The sequence below is a fragment of the Musca domestica genome, unplaced genomic scaffold (genome assembly GCF_030504385.1).
Source record: "Musca domestica strain aabys unplaced genomic scaffold, Musca_domestica.polishedcontigs.V.1.1 55, whole genome shotgun sequence".
Taxonomy (NCBI): domain Eukaryota; kingdom Metazoa; phylum Arthropoda; class Insecta; order Diptera; family Muscidae; genus Musca; species Musca domestica.
The window spans coordinates 2,280,584-2,304,050 of NW_026712355.1; the positions used below are offsets into that span (position 1 = coordinate 2,280,584).

The following is a 23,467-nucleotide window of genomic DNA, read 5'->3' on the forward strand; positions in this document are numbered from 1 at the left end:
TTTCCATTTAATTTAATGTTTGAAGATTATTTCATAGAAATGTTGCACTTTTTTCCACCAATTTGGCATGTATCTCACGAATAAATGCTTCAATGTTGTCTTCTAATGCGTCAATTGGAACGGGCGCGACTGTATAGGCTTGAGCTTTAACATAACATCTTAAAAAGCAATCGAAGGGCGTTAAATTGCGGTCCCGAGCGTGAAATAATATGTTCACCGAACCCACCTCTGAATAAATCCAATTCTTCGCGAGCTGGGTGGTATTTGGCAACGTATTGTTAAAATCACATGTCATGCAAGTCAAGCTCTTGCATAGCGTTGTTTATTTGTAAGACGATTCATGACTAAATTGTAGACCAAACTACGATGTGCATTGCTACGATAACCGATTTTTCCTTTATGATATCAAAAAAAAAATAGAATTTTGAAACTGGGAAATAATTTGACATTATAGCATGTTTCCATTGGAAACCGAACAACGTTGTTCGCTCTCAGAATTAAGTACACGAATTAACCCGTTCATACGGCACGATTCGTAATTCATAGTAAAATAATTCCTTTTTTCAAAAATTTTGTTTGTTGATTTTAATGGGAATTTATACGAAAATACATGAAATTCTCACTAATATGAATAGAAGAAATTATTGTTTTCCTCCCAAAGATTTATTATATCATTAATTTTACAATTTTCATTCACGATTTCAACTTTTTGTGTAAATGTTGACATTTTGAACACATTTTTGTGTTTTTTCCATTTTTAAATTCTGCTGGAGAGACACTTGTCAAACATTTTTTCTGCCGATAGAAACATTTTGAAAATGTTGCCTCTTTTGTTTGTGTTTTCTGTGGAAATTTTAACTCGTGGACAAAATGCGTACCTCGAATGAGAGAGAAAACAAAATTTACTTTCGTTTGAATGTACATACGCCATTCAACATTGTAGTTTTCATTCATAATTTTCAGTCTTCCCAAAAATTTTTAAGATTTCATCAAATTTTTCTATTTTTAATTTTTAAATGTCATAATTTATTTTTTCGATAAATGCTCTCATTTGTTAGGGATGGGACATATTTTTTCGTTGTTCTGAGAGTGATTTGATTTGAACAACGTACAAATACGAGTGTTCGCTCAGGAAATTTTGTGTGAAGAATTAGGTAGTTTTTTCATAGTTAAGGGTCAAACAAGGAATAGAGAGCGAATCAAGTGCAGTGGAAACATCACATTAATATGCCATGCAACGATGTTAAGCTTCTTATTTATTCCTAAGATTGGCTCTGTTCCAGAATCTACAAGAATCTACCAGTTTTATTTTTCCATATCACAGAGGAAAAATTGGTTATCTTATTAATAATTTTTATATTCTAGCAGTTCTGGAACAGACAACACAACCAATGAGCAATCTAAAACGAAAAAGTACAAAGAAATACTCTCTTACCACTTCTAATGCACGAAAAATGATTCTGAGTGAAACAACTGCAACTAGTTTCGATTGTTCCCTTCACTGAATGGTTCAAGTGTTGATTCTATTCAACTATCTGTCAAAGATTTTCCCGCTGAAATTAGATGATAGACCACCAAAAAGGAAAATCTATCTCGTCAATCCATGTTGTAATGTGAGACTTTCTTCTTGGTAAAACGTGTGTATCTTTGTGTAGGCCCCACAATCCGAGAGATCCGCAACACATTAGTATTCTGCTAATAGTTTTTCATTGATTTATTGATATCGAAAGAATGATTCAAAAGCCGCCGCTACTCAAGTTGCGAAATCTCAAAGAGTTACAATGCAGTCAGAAACTAAAGGCCGAAGCGGAAACGCAACCGCCAGAGACGCCAGCAAAGCAAAAGAAATCTGTCCTGCGAAAAGCCGCTTCAACAGCAACAAAGAAAAAAGTAAAACTTGAAGAACAGAACAACTCTACGCCGCCGGAGGGTTTGCCCGATGTTGTTGTGCAGGCGCAGCAGCCACCTCCAACGACAGGAAAACGCACAAAATCAGCTCGAAAAGAGCCACCGCCCAATCAATTGCGCATAAATGCATTTTTCAAGACCTGCGAGAAAACCTATAGAATTGAGCCGCTAAAAGAAGAACCCACGCCATTTCGTAAGGCAGCGACAGAAGTAAAGAAATTGGAAACCGATAAGAAAACAGCGCAGCGGGGAAATTTCCGTTCCAAACTAACGGGACGCAAACGGCTGTTTGTAGATGATGAGGATGACGATGCACTTGACAAAAAACCCCAAAGTAAAAAATCATCACCCAATAGAAGAACCAGGAAAACCAATACAATGCCAAATAATAACAGCGATTGTGTAAATTTAATATCTGATAGTGAGGTGGAGGAGGAAGAAGAAGACAAACAAGTGGATTCGAAAACATGTTTAAATATTAAACCCGAACTAATCTCACCCATAGGCTCAAATCAAATTGTAAAACATGAATATAGTTCTGATAACAATTCCAAGCATAGTACCACAACATCTACAGTGTCCAGACCCAAGGTCTTTGATTCAGGCACATCAGGTGTTAACAAACCTATTTCGAAAACCCCTTCAAGATCATCAAAAACCTCAAGTTCGAAAAAGACACCACATTCCTCGCGGCGGAAACCCAAACCATGTCCACCCTATAAAATTGTTGAAGGCACTAGCTTTGCCGTGGATGCCTTTCAATATGGTTACATTGAGGGTGTTGATTACTATTTCCTAACACATTTTCATGCTGATCATTATATTGGACTGACAAGGAAATTTGCCAAACCCTTGTATATGAGCAGCATAACAGGTAGGTGAAACATGTCACAAATTTATAAAAATAATTTAAAGGAGTTATTTGTAGAAGGCTAAGATACCTATAATATGTACTTCATCCCAGAAGCTAGAAATGTTTTTGGAACAAGTACCCCTTGGGGCCTTGAGCACGGCGATGTTATTTATGCTTCGGCTGAGCCTAGCCTCCCCGATGATCTACTAAATTTGCCGTTTGGGTCTGGTTTATTTTCAGAGTATGGAACCAACTAAGACATTATATGGGTCTCAGTCTTTTTTAGGATGTTTTCAGACTGAATGGCGTGCTCCAAGTTTTTTGTAGTTTTCTGTTTATTAAAAGTTTTTATTTTCTTTCTATTTACAATCAAAGTCATTTTCACCATGTTTCTCTTTTCAGCACGTTTGGTACGCACATTTATACCCATCGAGGAAAAATATATCCATGAACTACCCCTCAATGAACCAGTTGAAATCGATGACATTCAAGTTACTGCCTTGGATGCCAATCATTGTCCCGGTGCTATTATGTTAATGTTTCAATCTAAAAAGCCCGAAAGATGCATACTTCACACGGGAGACTTTCGTGCTTACCATGGCATGGAAGAGGGTCACGTTTTTTGGAATAACACAATCGACACCATCTATTTGGATACCACATATCTGTCGGAAAAATACGCTTTTTGTACACAATACGAAAGTATCGATAGAGCTAAACACTTGATAGATGCATTTCGTCAAAAACATTCGGAAAAGAGAATTTTATACGTGTGCGGTTCATATGTTATTGGTAAAGAGAAATTTTGGTCATCATTGGCCGAAGAGTATGACTTGAAGGTGTGGACTGAGGAGAATCGTAGCAAAGCTTTAAGAGCTATCGATGTGGAGAAATACGGTGGCTTATTGGTGGAAAGTCCCAGACAGGCACAAATGCATGTTATATCAATGGGAAAAATATCATATTTGGTAAGTTTTGAAATTGTATTTGTAATTCTTTTTTTTATTTATTTTTTGTCAGAGAAGAGGTTTGAAATAGGACAAGAGGGTTCTGAGCTAGAAATCTTTTTTTTTGCTGTGATGGGTGCTCCTCTTTGCAGGCCTCTTGATGGTCAATGATCGTACTATGGTATTTAGCTTTCAAGTGGAGTTAATTATTTAAAATTATTTATTTGAAGTATTTACAGACCGAAATTCGTTGATGTTTTAGAAATGTCTTTGAAAGGACTCCATGGTTTTTCAAAGAATGGTTTTCGTGGACAGTCTTTTTAACGTGGAATTTTAAAGAATATTTTTCAATAATCATGGACTTTTTAAAGAATTCTTTTTCAAGGACCAGCCGAAAACCAAATTTTCTAAAGAATATTTTTGCAAGGACCAATTGACCATCAAACGTGGATTTTTTGATAAAATATTTTCAGGGATCAAGAGCTCAAAAATCATAGACTTTTTAAAGAGTATTTTTCACGGATCAACCGGCCATTAAACGTGGACTTTTAAAGGAATATTGTTCAAGGACCGTCAGTTAAAGAAATATGGATTTATTAGAGAATATTTTTCAAGGATCAACCGACCATTAAACGTGGACTTTCAAAAGAATATTTTCATGGGCCAACAGCTCAATAATCATGGACTTTTTAAAGAATATTTTCAAGGACCCACAGCTCAATTATTATAGACTTTAAAGAATATTTTCATGGGCCAACAACTCTGTAATCATATTCTTTTTAAAGAATATTTTCAAGGAGCAAAAGCTCAAAAATCTTAGACTTTTTAAAGAATATTTTTCAGGGATCAACCGACAACCAAGTTTTTTAAAGAATATTTTGCAAGGACCAATTCATCACCATTAAACGTGGATTTTATGAAAGAATATTTTTCAAGGATAAAAAGACCATCAAACGTGGATTTTTTTAAAAATATTTTCAAGGAGCAACAGCTCAAAAATCAGAATATTTTTCAAAAATCAACCGACCATTAAACGTGGACTTTTAAAAGAATATTTTTCAAGTATCAACAGACCATCAAACGTGGATTTTTTAAAGAATATTTTCAAGGAGCAACAGCTCAAAAGTTAGAATATTTTTCAAGAATCAACCGAACATTAAACGTGGACTTTTAAAAGAATATTTTCAAGGAGCAACAGCTCAAAAATTAGAATATTTTTCAAGAATCAACCGAACATTAAACGTGGACTTTTAAAAGAATATTTTCAAGGAGTAACAGCTCAAAAATCGGAATATTTTTGAAGAATCAACCGACCATTAAACGTGGACTTTTAAAAGAATATTTTTCAAGGAGCAACAGCTCAAAAATCAGAATATTTTTCAAGAATCAACCGACCATTAAACGTGGACTTTTAAAAGAATATTTTTCTAGTATCAACCGACCATTAAACGTGGACTTTTAGAAGAATATTTTTCAAGGTCCATTGGTTAAACAAACTTTTATTTTTTAAAGAATATTTTTCAAGGAGCACCTGTTAAACGAACATGGTTTTTTGAACAAGTAATTTTCAAGGATAAAAACATCATAAAAAAATATTTTTTAAGGATAAAAATAAAGAATATTTTTCAAGCCCTCCAGTTAAACAAACATGAATTTTTTAAAAGAATATATTTCAAGGATTCAAAGGCCAAAATGGAAAATATTTTGATTAACGTTTCTCGAGAGGATAAACAAAATATTATTTTAAGGTCTTTAGGAATTTTATTTAAAAGATATTCGTATTTTAAAAATATTAAATTTCTTGGAACCACAACTAATTATACTCTTTTTTATTTGCAGAGCTTGGTGGAGTATTTCTCCTCCTACGAACAGGACTATGACATACTGCTGGCCATACGACCCAGTGGCTGGGAAAAGGATACCCGGCCGCAATATCGTGGAAAAATCAATATAATTGGCATTGAATATTCCGAACATTCCAGTTATAAAGAACTGAAAAGATTTGTACGATTTTTAAAACCCCAAAAAGTCATTAGCACTGTACCCGTGGGACGGGATCTAATGGTTACGGCAAATGTACCTGAAAATTGGTATAAATATGAAAAATTACAAATCTCAACAAATTATCAACCGCGCATCGATCAATATTGTGGTCGTGCTACGCCACAACGGAAGCAAATACTTTTACGCAAAGCAAAAATGAATAGCGAAGATTTGGAGAAATTTGTATCGCCGCTAAAGCAAAGGAGCAAGGAAATAAATAATAATAACAAAATTGATAAAGATGATGATGATGATGTTGGCAATGAAGATGAGCCAGAAATCCATTATTTTCCATCGGAAAGTGCCTCGGCCTATGAGTTTGATCCGCCGCTGAAATTGAAAAAGTCCGAAAAGACCGGAAAAATAAAGAAGGAAAAAGTGTCACCCAAAAAAGAGGTTAAGATTAAAGCTAATGGTGCTGGCGGTAGTCCCTGTAAAAAGGCAATAAAAAAATCACAAAAGAAAATGGCCAACGAAACCAGTAATGATGTTGTCTTGAGCCAAACATTAAAGGAAGGCGAAAGTTGTAGCCTTTTTATTACAAATTCTTCAGATTATTTTGAAACTACCAAACCGGTTGTTAAAACCAGGGGTAACAGACGTCGGATTTCCAGCAGCTCTAGTGAAGAATTTGAAGTATCTCAAAAACGACAGCCTCGTGTCAATGGGAAATCAAAAACTTTACAAACCATTGATGAAGAGCCCAGTAAAAGTATCAAGATTGGAGATCAAGATAAAAAGAAAGCAGAAAACGTCATTGAATTTTGGTTGGATGGTCCTTCAACAAGTAAGGAGGCCGCAAAATGGAATAATCCTCTACTAAAATCGTCTACAACTTCAACATCATCACATGAAGACACAACCAGTACCTTAAGATTTCCCCGCGAAAAGCCTGCCAGAAATGAGGAAATACCAGCCTCCCAAAACACACTAGATTTAGAAAACACTCACCGGCCACTGAGGGATAAATTTAAATATTTGAGTCTACCAGATATTGTTCCTGCCTCACAGACATCCAAAGATTTGGAGAGTACACCACGGCCCCTGCGCAACAAAGTGGCATGGCGTGAATTTGCAAAAACTGACAATGAAATAATACCTGCCTCGCAGACAACAGCCGATTTGGCAAATACACCCCGGCCCATACGCAACAAAAGGAAGAACTCTAAGGCCTCGGGGCAAAATTCATCTGATTCTTGTTCTAGTCCGCCGAAACGAATTTTGAATTCTAGTCCAGAGAACGATGTTGATTACAATTTCGAAGAAAAAAATCATCATCGACCACCCAGCAGTCCGGCACCAGCACAACTCAATGCATCCCAAATTTTAACAAAAATCCCCAATAAAGAAGAAGAAGAAGCAGAAGACATAGATATCTACAATACCTCACAACTGATAAGTAAAGTTGTGGCATTAGCCGATAAAAAGGTCGACACCAGTGTAGATCATATTCCACCTGAATTGTTATCCGATCCGGATGCCGACGATGATTGGATGGAATGATAGATGGGCATGCAAAATTAATTATTTTCTTTCTTTTGTAAGGTTATAGGTAATAGATTTACCAATTTTTTATTATTAATTATTATTCTTTTTTAAATCATCAATTTTATTTTGTTTAAAATAATACAACCAGTTATTAGTTATTGTTAAGTAATGGAATTTAATGTTGGTAAGAAAATAAAAATATGCAATTTTTTGTACTGTGAAGAAATTTGTTTGGCTACATAATCATGCAATTGAAAAGGGCGGGAAGAAAGGAACGACGAGGGAGCTTCCTCGAGGTTTTATGCAGACGCCAACAGGATTTTGCAATAAGTCGACCTATGGATTTTTAAAGAATATTTTCCAAAGACTAACAGCTTATCAAACGTGGATTTTTTAAAGAATATTTTTCAAGGACCAAATGACCATCAAACGTGGATTTTTAAGGAATATTTTTCAAGGACCAAATGACCATAAAACGTGGATTTTTTAAAGAATATTTTTCAAGGACCAAATGACCATAAAACGTGGATTTTTTAAAGAATATTTTTCAAGGACCAATAAACGTAGATTTTTTAAAGAATATTTTTCAAGAATATTACCATCAAAGAATAAAGAATATTACCATCAAACGTGGATTTTTAAAGAATATTTTTCAAGGACCAAATGACCATCAAACGAGGATTTTTAAAGTTTTTTCAAGGACATCAAATGTGGAATATTTTTAAAGACATCAAACATGGATTTTTTAAAAAATATTTTTCAAGGGCGGTCATTTGTCCATTTGTCCAAATGTGGGTTTTAAAAAAAAATTCAAGGACATCAAATGTGGAATGGTTTAAAAATATTTTTAATGGCATCAAACGTGGATTTTAAAAAAAAAATTCAAGGACATCAAATGTGGTATGTTTTAAAATATTTTTAATGGCATCAAATGTGGATTTTTAAAAAAAATTTCAAGGACATCAAATGTGGAATGTTTTAAAAATATTTTTAATGGCATCAAACGTGGATTTTTTAAAGAATATTTTTCAAGGAGCAACAGCTGATCAAACATGGATTTTTAAAGAAACCAAATTCAATGTTTTTGAAGAAAATATGAAAAAAATGAATACTCAATTATTAAAAAGTAGTTAAAAAGTTTTTATTGCAAATATTTTTTAAGAATTCTTCTTAATCTTCTTATATAATAATTATTTGTTTAATCTACATTTTTAAAAACACTTTTGTTTGCCTCCACAAATGCGCCATCTGTCAAATATACCACAAGCAATTATATATGCTTTCAACAGACAAAAATTCACGATTTTTTGAACTGTTATTTATCTCACAATTGCGCCATCTGTGAAATATAACACAAACTTCTGTGTTTGCTTTTAACAGAAAAGTGTGAAAAGTCAAAAAAAAAACTATTTTCTGTTTCCTTTATTTCTCCCCATAATGGAGCAATATGAGCCGGAGAACCGTTATGGGAGAGCAATACACCACCGTCGACACCAACACATTACGAACGCCGTTCACATATCTTGCCATTCGACGGCGTTACGAATTGCCAGAGAAAATTGTGCAATTGAGAGAGAACGAAGAGAAAATCAACAATGCCCCCTACGCGGCATTGCCAACTCTCCGTCTGGTGGTATCAATGCGTTGCCATTGTAATTTATGTCAGTGGTAAACATAAACATCTGCATATTTTTTACAGTTTAACTTTAACTTTGGTCGTGAGAACAACGTTGTACGGTTTTAAAGGTAATGGGAGAGTTCGTGCGTTTACGCGTTATTACCGAACCGACTGCTGTGGGGCATACAATTTATTTGTTGTGTTTTGTTTTAGTTTTTTTTTGTTCATCTCTGCCAACTTTACAAATAAATGGAAAAATAGAATAAAACAACTATTTCGTTTAATGGCCTAGGCTAAGTGTGAATGAGAAAAAGTGTGGAAAATATGTGAAAAAAATTATTAACTAAAAAAAATAAAGTGTAAAAATCAAATAAATTGTGTTTTAAGAAAATCATCTGAGATTTGTCAGAAAACCCAAAAAAATAAAGCGAAAAATATTTTCTTTGGCGAAAATTTTTGTTTCAAATTTTTTTTGTGGAAAATAATTTAAAGACGAAGAAAATTTTGGAGAGAAGTTGTTGCTTGCATTGGAGCCTGGGGGCCTGTTTATGTGTTATGTGGCGGCGGTGGTGGTATTATTATTACCGTTGCCTGGTTTCATGTTATTGCCTTAAGTTTATGTTGACTTTTTTGGCCTTTTCATAGTTAGTAGCAGCCGCAGAAGCAGCAGCAGAAGTTGTAGAGCGGCAAGGTAACAAAAAGTCAGTCCATCAGCCAGCCAGCCAGCCAGCGAAATAACCAGTCAGTCAGTTATTCATTTGTTTGGTTGTGTGTTTTTGTGGTGTTGCGTTGTGCGTTTTTTACTCATTCAGTTTTGGCCATCAACCACAGCGCATAGCTCAGACCAATGGCCATTTGATTTGTTTTTACCCTCTTTTGGTCTGGTCTGGTTGTCTGCTGGTGTTTGATTTTTTAATTTAGTTTCGAGTCTGGCTGCCTTGTTTTTCTTCTGGCCATTTGTTTTGGTTATGTTGCCTACCACACGTTTCTACTGCACATCGGCCCGGCCAGTTGTTGGCCTTTCTAAGCTGTTTACCAATCTAGTCGGCTAGATTGTCTAACTTCTTTAAAAGAAAGATCGTAGAAGAGGCAGAGCCAGAAAAAAAAGAAGTAGAAGTAGAAAAACCAAACGGGAACGGGCGACACCAATTGCTAGATTTGTACTTTGTTGCAACTTGTCCAAGTTTTCTGTGAATTTTTATGACCATTTCAAAACAAACCAACAATTACAAATGTAATTGTTTGCTCCCTGCCTCTCTCTGTGTTTCTCACACCACCTGTAATAACACCTATTCAACTCAGTCGACCGTTACTTCTCTCCCTGTACTCTCTCTCTCACACACAGAGTAGAATAAGAACCTTACCTCTATTAGTAATTCATTCCAATGATTCTCATGGCAATATTAAATAAAAAAATTAACATACAATAATAATTATCAAATTCCTATCTCTGCTCACCCCTTGATTTTTTCTCTCTCTCTCTCCCCCAATCGTCTCATTGAAAAGGTAAAGGTAAATTGTTATTGATATCATCAAAACAACAACCAAGTGAGTGATTGAAAGAAAAATCAAATCAATTGAAAAACCCTTCACAAAAAAGAAAAATATCATTGAATTTTCATTCATAATCAATAAAAATCAAAAAAAAGTGTCTGTGTGTTTTCCGAAAAAAAAAGAAATGAAAAAAATATAAATTTCTTTATAAACCACCAAATTCAATCAGTGTTTTAATAATTCAACAAATCTCCATCAACAACCGCAATCAACAATCCATGGTTATCAACGAAACCACCAACAGGTTTTACATCTTGACATTAAAAAAGGTAAGTTGTCCTTTGAGGGACGGTTTTTTTATTACCGAAATTAACATAAAAAAATTATGATTTTCTGGCAAGGAAAAAGGAAATAGATTTTTTATGGCCCCTTTTTGAAAAGAGTGATGGCAATTTAGAGGATTTTTTTCAGATAATAAGAAAAAAAAAACGCAAGAATTACCAAAGACAGAAAATATAGAATAGTAAAAGGAAATATAATTTTATGTTTTTTATGGGTCTTTGAAAAAAGTGTTGTCAACTTAGATGCTTTTTTTTCAACCACAAAATAATATAAATGACATAAATAGATTTTTTATATCTCTTTTTTAAAAGAATAATGTCAATTTAGAGGATTTTTTGCAGCCAAAAAGAAAAAAACACAAAAATTACCATAAACAGAAAAAATAGAAGGGTAAAAGGAAATAGATTTTTAAGGCTACTCTTTTGAAAAGAGTAATGCTAATTTAGAGTTTTTTTTTTTTTCAACTACACAGCCAAACAATTGACTTAAACATTTGAAATTTGTCAGGAGATGGCCAGAAATAACAAAGAAAAGGGAAACAGATTTTTATGGCTCCTCTTTTGAAAAAAGTGTTGTCAACTTAGAGGATTTTTCAACCACAAAACAATAGAAATGGCATAAACATTTGTTACTTGTCGTGAGGAAAAAATAAAAAACCCGAGAAAATGAAAAAGTGTTAATAGCTCATTCTTGAAAATAGTGATGTCAACTTAGAGGTTTTTTTTCCAACGACACAGCCAAAGAATTGACATAAACCTTTGAAATTTGTCAGGAGATGGAAATAGGAGGAGGAAATAGGCAAAGAAAAGGGAAACAGATTTTTATGGCTCCTCTTTGAAAAAAAGTGTAGTTAACTTCGAGAATTTTTTTCAACCACAAAACAATAGAAATGACATAAACATTTGTAATTTGTCGTGAGGAAAACAATAAAAAAAACAAGAAAATGAAAAAGTGTTTATAACTCATTCTTGAAAAGAGTGATGTCAACTTAGAGGTTTTTTTTCCAACGACACTGCCAAAGAATTGACATAAACAGTTGAAGTTTGTCAGGAGGAGGTCAGAAATAGGCAAGGAAAAAGGAAATAGATTTTTATGGAACTTTTGAAAAAAGTGTTGTCAACTTAGTGGATTTTTTTTTTCAACCACAAAATAATAGAAATGGCATAAACATTTGTTATTTGTTGTAAGGAAAACAATAAAAAAACCAAGAAAATTAACAAGTGTTTATAATTAATTCTTGAAAAGAGTGATGTCAACGTAGAGTTTTTTTCAACGACAAAGCAAAACAAAAAATGTCGCAAAAGTTTACAATATTTCAAAAAGAAACAAATGAATTATCAGAGAAAAAATAAATAGTTTTTAGTCTCTTTTTGAAAAAAGTAATGCTAACTTAGTGTTTTTTCGATATTAAAAACACAAGAATTACAATAAATATTTGTATTTTGTTACAAAAAGTGAGCAATAAAAAAATGTTTGCAAAGAGTGATGCTAACTTAGAGGATTTTTTAAAAATGAAAATCACAATAAAAACCTAATAAATTTGCTTTTTTGTCATAAGGGAGAGGAGAAAGAACAAAGACAAAGTATTTTTATGGTTCCCAATTGAAAAGAGTAACAATAAAAAACACTATAATTAACGTAAAAGAGGGAAAAGATTTTTGTTTCTTTTCTTTTTGCAATAAGGAAAATACAGAATTTATTGTTAAGAATTAGATTGTTTTTTTTTCTTTTTTAAAACAGTGATTCTAACTTCGAGAATTTTTCGTAAAAAAAACACATTTTGTCACAAGAAAGATTAGCAAAGAAAAGGGAAATAAATACATACACCTCCTTTAGAGGGATGTCAACTCAGCGCTTTTTTTCGATATCAAAAACCACAATAATTACAATAAAAATTTGAAATTTGTGACAATTAACAAAAAAAAAAGGAATTAATTAATTCTTCTTGGAAAACTGTTATTTTAAATTTGTTATTTATTCTTTTGTACTTTAGTGCGGGAGAGGAATCTATTCGGCGATAAGAAATTAGAGTTTCCATATCTCTTTGGGAAAAGAGTGATGCCAATTTTATGATTTTTTTAATAAAAAAAAATTGAACTCAAGTTTAAAAAATGAATTTTGTTAAATCAATGATGTCAACTCATACAGAAAATTCCGACACTGTCACTTTAAAAACAAGATTAGCAAATCTATCATGTCTCTGGCAGTATAAATTTAAAAATACCAAAGGAGAGATCATCCACTCTGTTCTCGCCAAATTTTATATTAATTTCAATACAATTTATTTTTTTTCTTGATTTAAAATTTCGGCGATTTTTTTTTTCTAAAGTTGTCAACACTTTTTTTCAACAAAAACATTTTTTCTTGGCCACTCTCTTCCTTGTAACGGGGAACTGCTTTCTATCACCCTCTCACTGGTTAGCAGTGGATGGGTATACAGAAAAATAAAAATATAAAAATAATTCGCGACTTTTAAGAGAGCTCAGCAACCCTGTTCTCGACAATACTCCTTTTTAAAACAATTTTTTTTTTCGATTTATTTATAACAAATATTTGACCTAATTTTAAATTCAATTTGAAACTTTCATTGATTTTTCTTAAATGTAACCATTGGCAACATTGTCATCCTTTAAGAAAATAGTTTATGTCTACTGAATCTCTCCATTTAGCCTAATGGTTATTACCTGTTTGATTGTTTTTTGCTCTTTATTGGCATCTCAATGACGATTTTTGAAGAAGGTTAGCAACACTGTTCTCGGCATATATCCATATCAAAGCAATCTATTTCAATTTTGTAATAAATGCTCCTATAATTTTGTTTCGATTTAAAATTTTTAACGGTTTTTTAGAGATGAATTTTGACAATACTTTCTGTTTCATAAAAACCTTTTTTATCCCTCTCTCCCTGGTTATTTTTTTATTGTCCCTTAATTTGTAAATTTATGGCGATTTTTAAAAAATACCTTTCTTAGATACCATTACTTTTTCAAATAATTTTATTTTAATTTCACATTTCCAGTGATTTCCATTTCTTAAATACAACCGTTGACAACACTGTCCCCCTAATGAAAAAACCTTTTTTCTCCCTACTCACTCTCTTCCTGTTAATCAAACGGCATTTCCTGTTTGCTTGTTTTTGTTGGCGCTGCTGCTGCTGTTTATTGTCATCTCACAGGTTAACAGTTGATGTACACGACAGCCATTCGGTGTGTCTCCTTCCTTCCCTCTGCCTTGTCATAATTTTCTTACAATTATTTAGATTTAATAAAGTTGTAGTTGTGTGTGTTTTGTTGTGATTGTCCCTTCTCCTTTTTTTCTTACCTTTTCTGTGGGACCTATGTTGTTGTTGTTAGTGTTGTCTTACAAATTACAAGAAATCCAAAAATAAAAACTAAAACAATACAAAAAAACATGAATGATGTTTGTGTGTAGTTCTCTCTTGCTCTCTCTCTCTTCTCTCCTTACGGTATCCCTAATTAAAATCGAATGTTTTTGTTGCCTCAGTGCAAAGGTATTTTTCACCTTGTGTTATTGTTTTTGTTATTGCGAGTTGGTTATTTTCGTGTTACCCCCACTCTCTCGAGGAATTTGTTATGTTACAAAGGTGCTCATCCTCCCCATATATATAGAGAATCCGTCATTCGTCGTTTTGATGACTATTCCAAACACAAATAGGCACCTACATTGAAAATAAATCACAATCAGCATCTGAACAACAGGTATTTTTAGAAATTGAAATAATCTGTCATTATTGGCTTGTATGGTTTGTGAGTAATACTATGAGAGTGATCTTCTCTCGTCAGAAAGAGAGGGGAGGTGAAAATGTGAACTGTGTTATTATAATGAGGAGTTATTGGGGGAAGTGAACATAATGTAAATATTGTGATTTCGAATAAGGAAGAGGAGGAAAATGAATTATTTTAAGAGATTACAACTATTAGAGAGTGGAGAGAAGTTATATTCGCTATATTAAAGAGGGTAAATATGAAAACACACTCTTTTTGGGGGTTCCAAAGGTTTGAATAAAATTTAAAAATAGCTTGGCACTAAATATTTATTCAAAATAAAACTATTTAAATATTATCAACGTTTTTGAAGTCTACAAATATTTTTTTTATAAAATTTTAAGAAAATCTAATTTTTATATCCAGTTTTATGCGAAATCATAAATTTCATATTCATCTCAAGTTTTTGGCAATGAGAGATAAATTTAGCTACAGTAAGTTGTAAAGAATCGCTGACTTATTTCGCAAGTTATGACAGATAAAACTATTGAAAATTGTGACCCTTTGTGGGTGAGGTACCAGAAGGGGTTCGCAGATATATATCATCTTACAACAGATCTTGTGTTAGCAAAAATGTTTGTGTGTATGAAATTTGAAAAGAGTTGGGTGCTTATTTCGCCATCTTCTGAGCATTTTGTTTTTAAATTTGAACCATTTATGGGGGAGGTACCAGGAGGAATGGTCCGATCTCTACCATCTTTTAACAGATCTTGTGCTAATGGAAATATTGAGATGTACCAAGTCTGAATGGAATTAGATGTTTAATTTTGTGTTTTATGAGCTTTACGGATATTCAAAAATTTGACCCTTTGTGGGGGAAATACCAGAAGGAGTGGACCGATATCTGCCTTCTTCAGATGAGATCTTGTGTCAGTAGAAAATAATGGAATGTGTGAAATATGAAGAGAATCGGATGCTTATTTCGGATTTTATAATCGTTTTGGGTATTCAAAATGTTGACCCTTTGTGAGGGAAGTTCCAGAAGGAATGGTCCAATCTCTACCATCTGTTCAACAGATCTTGTGTTGATTGAAATATTGGAATTTGCCAAGTCTGAATGGAATCGGGTGTTAATTTCGTGTTTTATGAGCTTCGCGGGTATTCAAAATATTGACCCTTTGTGTGGGAGGTACTACAAGGAGTAGACCCATATCTGACATCTTTATAACAAATCTTGTGTTGATGGAAATATTGGGATATGCCAAGTCTGAATGGAATTGGATGATAATTTCGCGTTTTATGAGCTTCATGGATATTTAAAATATTGACCCTTTGTGTGGAGGTACATCAAGGAGTCGACCGATTTATTTCATCTTCTCACCAGATCGTGGGCTAATAAAAATATTTTGATGTGTGTAATTTGAAGACAATCGGACCATTATTTCACATATTATAAGAGTTATAAATATTAACAATTTTGACCCTTTGTGGGGGAGATACTTGATGGAGTGTGGCGATATTGTCCATTTTCGCATCATGCCAAGAACTGACGCAAATATTTGGATTTGCAAAGTTGGAGCAAAATCGGATTATCCTTTCTCTTGCTGTGCAGTAAATTAACTTCTTTGAAAATTTCGACCTTTTGTGGGGGAGGTATCAGAAGGAGTGGACCGATATTTTTCATCTTCACAGCAATTGTTGTGTTGATGGAAATATTGGGATGTACCAAGTCTGAATGGAATTAGTTGTTAATTTCACGTTTTATGAGCTTCATGGATATTCAAAATTTTGTCCCTTTGTGGGGTAGGTACCAGAAGGAGTGGACCGATATTGCCCATCTCCGAACTCGCTCAAAGTTTGATAATAGTGTTACGATGTTCAAAGTTTGGACGAAATTGGATACTCCCTTCGAGAGTTATGGTGTGCCCACCAGCCAGTCAGAGAGCCGGAAGGACGAACATCGCTAGATCGACTCCAAATATCGTTAAACGGATTTTGTCCAAAGTGACCTAGGGTCTAAAACCCTTATTTCGATTAAGCACATTTTGCCGTATCAAATGATATATACCCTCTCTAGCCATATGGCTGAGGGTAGAATTAAGCATAATTTCAAAAATTTTAGATGTCTCTTTTAAAATTTCATATTAAATTAAAAAAAATATTATTTTTAATTTCAAATTTAAAAAATATTATTTTTAATTTCAAATTTAAAAAAAAAAATGTCGGATTTTTCCCAATAGCCTGTTGTAATAGTTAAAATATTTTTTTCCAAAAAGATAGTTTTCTTTGAAAAATCCCAAGAATACAGTCGAGTTTTTCTTCTCCCAACACCACCAGCTGTTGTGTTTGCCATCATTGTTGTTTTACATGGTTAATTAGTGTGTTGTTGTTTTGTTTTCGTGTGACAAAAGCAACAACCAAACTATCATCACAAAAAAAAAACAAAAAGCTTGTAAACTTTTCTTCTCTTACATTGTTTGGGGAAAAATCGGGTGAAATGACTACAAGGCAACACAAAATAGTGTGTCTGTCACACAGCCCATGGGTTGCCATCGAAAATTCTTAAAAGAAAAAAAAATTACCCATGTAAAAAAAACACATAAATGTAAATAACTTGAACAATAAATTTTGTTTTTCTTTTCTTGGGGAGGAAAAAATGTATTTCCCACATAATTCCATCATTGCCCAGGTTTTCCTCATACTTCTCATAGAGGTCTGGTGTTTGTTTAGTAAACGAAAAATGTCTTGGAAATTTGGCCTCAGCAGCACGTGTAAGTGTTGAAATAACTTGGAAAGAAATAAATAGCTCCAATGAAAAAAAAATATATTAGTTTAATTGGAAATTAATTAATAATAATAATAATAAAAAATAAAAATAAATAATAATAAAAAAATAAAAAATGATATTTATCTGTATTTTTCAATTAAAAATACATTTTGGACAGTTAAAAAAATTATTTTTAAAAAAATCGAGATTTTCAGAATATTTTTTTAATCTAGATTTTCGAAATAAATTTTTTGAAACAATAATTATAGTTTTTTCTATTTTTTTACCCTTAGCCATATGTCTAGAGAGGGTCTATATCATTTCAATCTGCCAAAACATGTCCTCATCGACATAACGGTTTTTGACGCTAGGTCTCTTTGGACCAAATCCATTTCAGGAAATTCGGAGTCGATCTAGCGATGTCCGTAACGTCCATTTGTCTGTCTATCGGGCTAATAAATCTCGAAGGGAGTATCCGATTTGGGTCCAATCGGATATTATTCTAATATTATCCTAAATTATTAACAAACTTATATCGAGTTCGGAGATAGGCAATAATTGGTCCACAAATCCTGGCGCATCCCACAAAATTTCAAAAAAGTGTATTTTACTGCACAGGAAGAGAAAGGATAATAATAAAGGATAATAACATCAACTAACCACCCCCCCCCCTACAAAGGGTCAAAATTCAAATAATTTTAACTTTTATAAAATGTGATGTACGAGTCTGATTGTCTTCAAATTGCACACATCACAATATTTTTATTAACCAAAGGGTCTGGTGTGAAGATGGAAAACATCAGTCGACTGCTTTTGATACCTCCCCACAAAGGGTCAAATTTTTTAATATTCTAGAAGCTCATATAATTCGAAATTAACATCCGATTGCCATTTAGACTTGGAACATCTCAATATTTCTATTAGCACAAGATATGCTTAAAGATGGTAGAGATCGGACCATCCTTCTGGTACCCTCCCCCACAGAACGGTCGAAATTTTGAAAAATCAAATCCACATAAATGCGAAATAACATCCGTTCTCTTGAAATTTCACACATCTCAATATTTCTATTAATACAAGATCTGGTGTGAGATTGGGAATGTCGACCCACTCCTCCTGGTACCTCGCCCCCCAAAGGGGGTCAAAATTTGGCATAGCCGTAAAAGCTCATAAACGGGGAAATGAGCATTCAATTAATTTGAAACTCGGTACATCTCAATATTTCTACTAACACAAGATACGGTGTGAAGATGGTAGATATCGGCCCACTCCTTCTGGTACCTTCCCCACAAAGCGGTCGAAATTTTGAATAACCAAAATTCTTATAAATGCGTTATGAGCATCCGATTACTTTGAAACTCGGTACATTCCAATACTTCTATCAATAAAAAATTCTGGTGTAAAGGGAGGAAATACGGACCACTCCTTCTGGTACCTTCCCCACAAAACGGTCGAAATTTTGAATAACCAAAATCCAAATAAAATGCAAATAAGCATCCGATTACTTTGAAACTCGGTACATTCCAATATTCTACTAACACAGGATACGGTGTGAAGATCAAATATATCGGCCCACTCCTCTGGGACCTCCCCCACAAAGCGGGCGAAATTTTGAATAACCAAGAAGCCCATAAACATAAAAAAGTGCCACTAACTTTTTGAATGTCTTATTTTTTTGGAAATTGTTTGTCTTTTAAACTATTGCTGCCAAACATTTCCAGGGTAATTCCATACCCCCCCCCCCCCCCCCCCCCCCCCTTCGAACGACCCAACAGAAAAAAACATTACTTTCTTTTAATTAAATTTATTTTGTAAATGATTTTTGTTTGCAAATCTCGAGTCGTCGTCTCGAAGAAACACAAATTTGCTGTTTTGTTTCCCGCAGATTAACTGAATGCTTGGTTGGCTCAATGGCTGGCCATAGATACGTATTTTTTGACCGCTATTTCTTCGTTAAGTTCATTTTGCATTTTTGTTTTAGAAAGTTTTTTTTTTTCTGGAGATTTTATTTTCGCTTTGGTTTTCAGTGTGAAAATTACAATGACTTTTTTGTTTCTTCAGAGATTTTTCTGTTCACATCTTTTTGCGTTTTTTTTTTGTGTGGCAACAATTGAATGGCATGGCATGGCATTCGTTGAGGGTCAGTTCGAAAAAAAGTCAACGATTTTTTTTGTTGTCTACTTTTCTCCAGTACTACCGCCAAAAAGCACACACACTCACCCAAAATGACACAAACGAAAAAACCTAATGAACGATTTTTGTTTCCTCTTTCCAAAAATGCCATTGCTTTGGTGGGGAGAGCGGAGTGGGAAGCGGAGGGGGAGAGAAAATTCATTAGTTCTTTTTTTGTTGCAATAGCGGAACTTCTCGGTGCCCCATAAATCCACAAAAGATAACAATTAATGTTGAACAAATGACATGGAGAGTTGGAGAGACGGAAGAAGAGAAAAGAGAGCCGAGCAAAAGAAAAGTGAAAAACAGTTTCATCTGTGGTTTGCCAATATAACGATGACAATTTCGGTTAAATATTCTCGACCAAAAACTATTAACCTGAATTTCGAAATTCCAAAAGTAAAGAAAAAAAACAAATGATTTCCGACACTTGCCACAGTTCAGTGAATCTGTTCCTCAAAATTTGAGATTTTTTTCCTTCACTAATTTGCAAGAGGGAATTTTTGGTTCATTAACATTGTTGTCCCACTTTTTCTCAATCTTCACAAATTAAGCAAAGAAAAAATCGGGGTTATAACAATTAGAGAATATCCGTGTGAGGGGGTTTTCAAATGACCCAGCACACATATGTGAGGTTGTAAATGATGCTACTACATAAGCTGAAAAAAATGGAGAAGAAGAGAGAGTTGACCAAAATTAAAAAAAAAAATTGAAAATTATCAAGAAATGAATTCCAAGAAATGAAAAATTTCCCTAAAAAATCCCAAAAGGGAAATTTTCAATTTTCGTCACATTTTTATTTTGGCTTGTAGGATTCAAAACATGCCAGAATTTTTTTAAAATTCCTAAAATAAAATTTCCCTAGAAATGAAAATTTTCCCTAAAATAATCCCAAAAGGGAAAATTTTCCATTTTCGGCACAATTTTATTGTTTTTTAATTTTTTTTTAAATTATTAAAAATAAATTTCCCTAGAAGGGAAAAATTTCCCTAAAATAATCCCAAAAAAAAAATATTCAATTTTCGTCACAATTTGATTTTGTTTTTCTTGTAGGTCTCAAAGTGCGTCAGGATTTCTTAAAAACTCCAAAAAATATAAATTTTCCTTGAAGATAAAAATTTCCCTAATAATTTCCCAAAGGGAAATTTTCAATTTTCGTCACAATTTTATTTTGTTGTTCTTGTAGGTCTCAAAACCTTTCAGGATTTCTTAAAAATTCTTAAAAACATAAATTTCCCTAGAAGAGAATAATTTCCAATTTCGTGTTGATGTCATTTAGTTTTTATTTTAATATTCAAAAATCGTTAGAATTTTTTTTGAAAATTCCTAAAAAAAAAATTTTAGTGGAAATTTTTTGTTTTCAATCCAAATTGGGAAGTTTCCATTTTTAATTTCATTTAAAAACTTATTTGAAACAATTATCAAAATATCAAATATCGGTGGGCACGGTTATATGGCGACTACAGGGTGAGATAAAAACTGAAACAAAGTCAAACGCCATAATTTTTACATTTACAAAAAAATTCGGAAATAGCATCAACATTTTAGACTAAATTAGATTTGTTCGAATTGGTCACCTTTGGCACGTATTATGGCCTTCAAACGGCCAATGAAACCGTCACGCGCTGCCCGAATGTTGCTCTGCCGAATTTTGGCCCATTCCCGGCGAAGCGCTTGCTTGAGGTGATCGACTGTTTGGTATTTTTTAGTGCCAACCTTGCTCTCCAAAATACTTCAGACATAATAGTCCAACGGATTCGTATACAGAGATTTGGTGGTCATTGTACGCTAGGGTGGCGCGTGCTGTGTCCTCTTGGAATGTCCAAGGACTGCGGCCAAAAAGTTTGCGTGCCCAAGGCTTTAATACACCCTCCAGAATATTTTCGCGATAATATTCGGCATTTATTCTGATGCCACGGTCGATTAATACGAGCGGAGAACGACCATCGGCTGTTATGGCGGGCGCCCACACCATCACCATGGCCGGCGCTTGAGTTCTGGTGTGGCCAAGCGAAGGTGCATAATACTTATATTTTACATATTTGAGGTTCGTAATTTATTTACTATATCTATCTGGAGAAATGGTCCTTCGAGCAGTTTATATGCAGTTTTGGTCCTTCAAGGAACACAAAAAAATATTCTGTTAAATATATTGTTGGATATTGTCAAAAAAAAGCCTTCAAAAGGCAATAAATATTTGACATTTACTTTGGTCCTTCGACCAAATTTATTAAGAATTGGTCCTTCGAGATAATGTGATTGAGGCATTCCTGCTTTAACTATTTTTATTTTCTTTAGAAATTATTTAGAAATAATTTCATATAAATAAAGTTTTCTTTCCGTATATTCCTCCCCTCACCCCACACCACAACTTCTGGGCTGGGAGTTTCGCCTCCCACCATTTCAGAATAATTAATACTGACATATATTAAGGTAATTTCCAGATTCGTATCGAGTTTTAATTGTGTTTATTTTAGTTGCTAACCACATTATTATTGTTGTTGTTTTTGTGGTTGTTGTTATTTTTTTTTTTTTTGTGTTTTCCCAAGAAGTGCGTTCGCATGGAATTCTATTTCCATGTTTTCCGTGGATTTTCTCTAGAAACTTTGTGTTTGCCAAGCTATTCAGTGATTCAATGTTTGAGTTTCCAGCATTTCTGTGTTATTCGATGTCGATGTTGGTTATGCAGTTCCAAGCGATTCCGCAAGTCGTCACTGTTATGCGAGCGAGCAAAGTAACAAAAGTTACGGTTATGTTATTATTGGTATTGTGCCACACATCCATTCCAGCTATCCGCAACTATTGGCTTATAACTTTTAGCCCACAAAAAATGAAAGAAAAAACTGGGAAAGTAGGGAGGGAGGAGGAGTAACAAGAGAGGTGGCTCTGGAAGAGCAGGAGGGTAGAGTAGGGCTTTGTTGCCGGAGATACCGTCAGTTGTGTGATTATGAGGACTGAAATACAAACAGACAGCCGGAGCAGCAGCAACAGTATTTGACTTGGCCAAACTGCACACAACAACTGTTGTTGTGTTTATTACATCGCCCGATACGTGTGCAGAGATTTTAGTTTCCAATTCAGATTTTGTACCTACCTGACTGCAATGAGATTATGAAAAACAAATTCATAATGAAGTCTATCTTTCTTCTTTTTTTTTCTTAGTCTTTCATATTTTTGTTGAGCATTGCCACCTGCCAGCTGCATATCGTCAGTCAGACTGCTAGTCGGTCCGCCAGCCGGTGCTTAGCCATGGATTATGCAAATTATAACATTTTCTTGGGCTTAATTTTCTCACTCTTTCTCCGCTTGCGAGGAGATATGTATATATTCATCATCATGTTGTTGTTTATGACAAGTCATGACTTGTGTCAAAAAAAAGAGAGAGAAAAAAACAAACATGACTTTCTTTAAAATTTTTTTTTTTTTTGATATTTTATTTAAATTTCCTATGCGGGGCAGGTGGCAAAACGGTATTTTTTCCTTTGAAATCCTCAAGAAATAAATTTCATTTTTGATTTCGAAAAGGCTTGAAATTTGCGTTGCTCGAAGGACCAAATTATGTTCCCAAAGTCACTGGCAGAGTTTTTCATAAAGAAAACTCTCTCTCTCACTCTCACTCTCTCCCTTTCTTGTCTCTTTATCTTTCTCTCTCTATATTCAGCATAAACGGTACAACCTACTTGTCTCTACGACTTGAATATACAACGGCTCTCTCTTTCTCTCTCGCTCCTTATTATCATATATGTGGCTGGGACACCACAAGTGGCTATCCGTTAGGGCACTCCAGAATTTAAATGTGAATAAATATTTTGGGTGCTCGTAGCATCGCTCATTACCGTGATACTGGTAGCGAGCTTGATGACGCAAGGAAGTGGAAGTGGACGAAGAAAGGTTCGAAAATAAAAAAGCTACTTGATCGAAACCCACGGGCGCGTGTGACTGTTCATTAGCCATTTATGAAGGCCATAATTCGACAAATATAATTTTATTCTAGATTTTGATGTTGTTTCCGACATTTTTACTTTCATTCAATAAATTTAAAAAAAAATGTAAAAATTATGGCGTTGGGCTGCAGTTTTTGCAGTTTTTTTGGCCTCTGTAGCCGTATGG

The 23,467-nt window shown here is 33.9% G+C and overlaps 1 protein-coding gene and 1 long non-coding RNA gene across 2 annotated transcripts; both read left to right on the plus strand.

Moving 5' to 3' along the window:
- The first annotated feature begins 1,554 nt into the window (after window positions 1-1,554).
- LOC101901678 (uncharacterized) lies at window positions 1,555-7,465 on the plus strand. The gene is made up of 3 exons (XM_011292030.3): window positions 1,555-2,782; window positions 3,164-3,729; window positions 5,548-7,465. The coding sequence occupies exons 1-3, from the start codon at window positions 1,732-1,734 to the stop codon at window positions 7,252-7,254; spliced, it is 3,324 nt and encodes a 1,107-aa protein (XP_011290332.2). The 5' UTR covers window positions 1,555-1,731; the 3' UTR covers window positions 7,255-7,465.
- A 1,233-nt stretch (window positions 7,466-8,698) lies between these two features.
- LOC131805403 (uncharacterized) lies at window positions 8,699-10,462 on the plus strand. The gene is made up of 2 exons (XR_009343674.1): window positions 8,699-8,985; window positions 10,364-10,462. It is a non-coding gene; the product is annotated as an uncharacterized LOC131805403 (long non-coding RNA).
- The last annotated feature ends 13,005 nt before the right edge of the window (window positions 10,463-23,467 follow it).

Bases quoted from the DNA above. Each gene is read 5' to 3' on its own strand.
- LOC101901678 (XM_011292030.3), top strand. From the start codon at position 1,732: ATGATTCAAAAGCCGCCGCTACTCAAGTTGCGAAATCTCAAAGAGTTA. The intron at 2,783-3,163 runs GTAGGTGAAACA...TTCTCTTTTCAG, and splicing joins GTATATGAGCAGCATAACAG to CACGTTTGGTACGCACATTT. The intron at 3,730-5,547 runs GTAAGTTTTGAA...TTTTATTTGCAG, and splicing joins TGGGAAAAATATCATATTTG to AGCTTGGTGGAGTATTTCTC.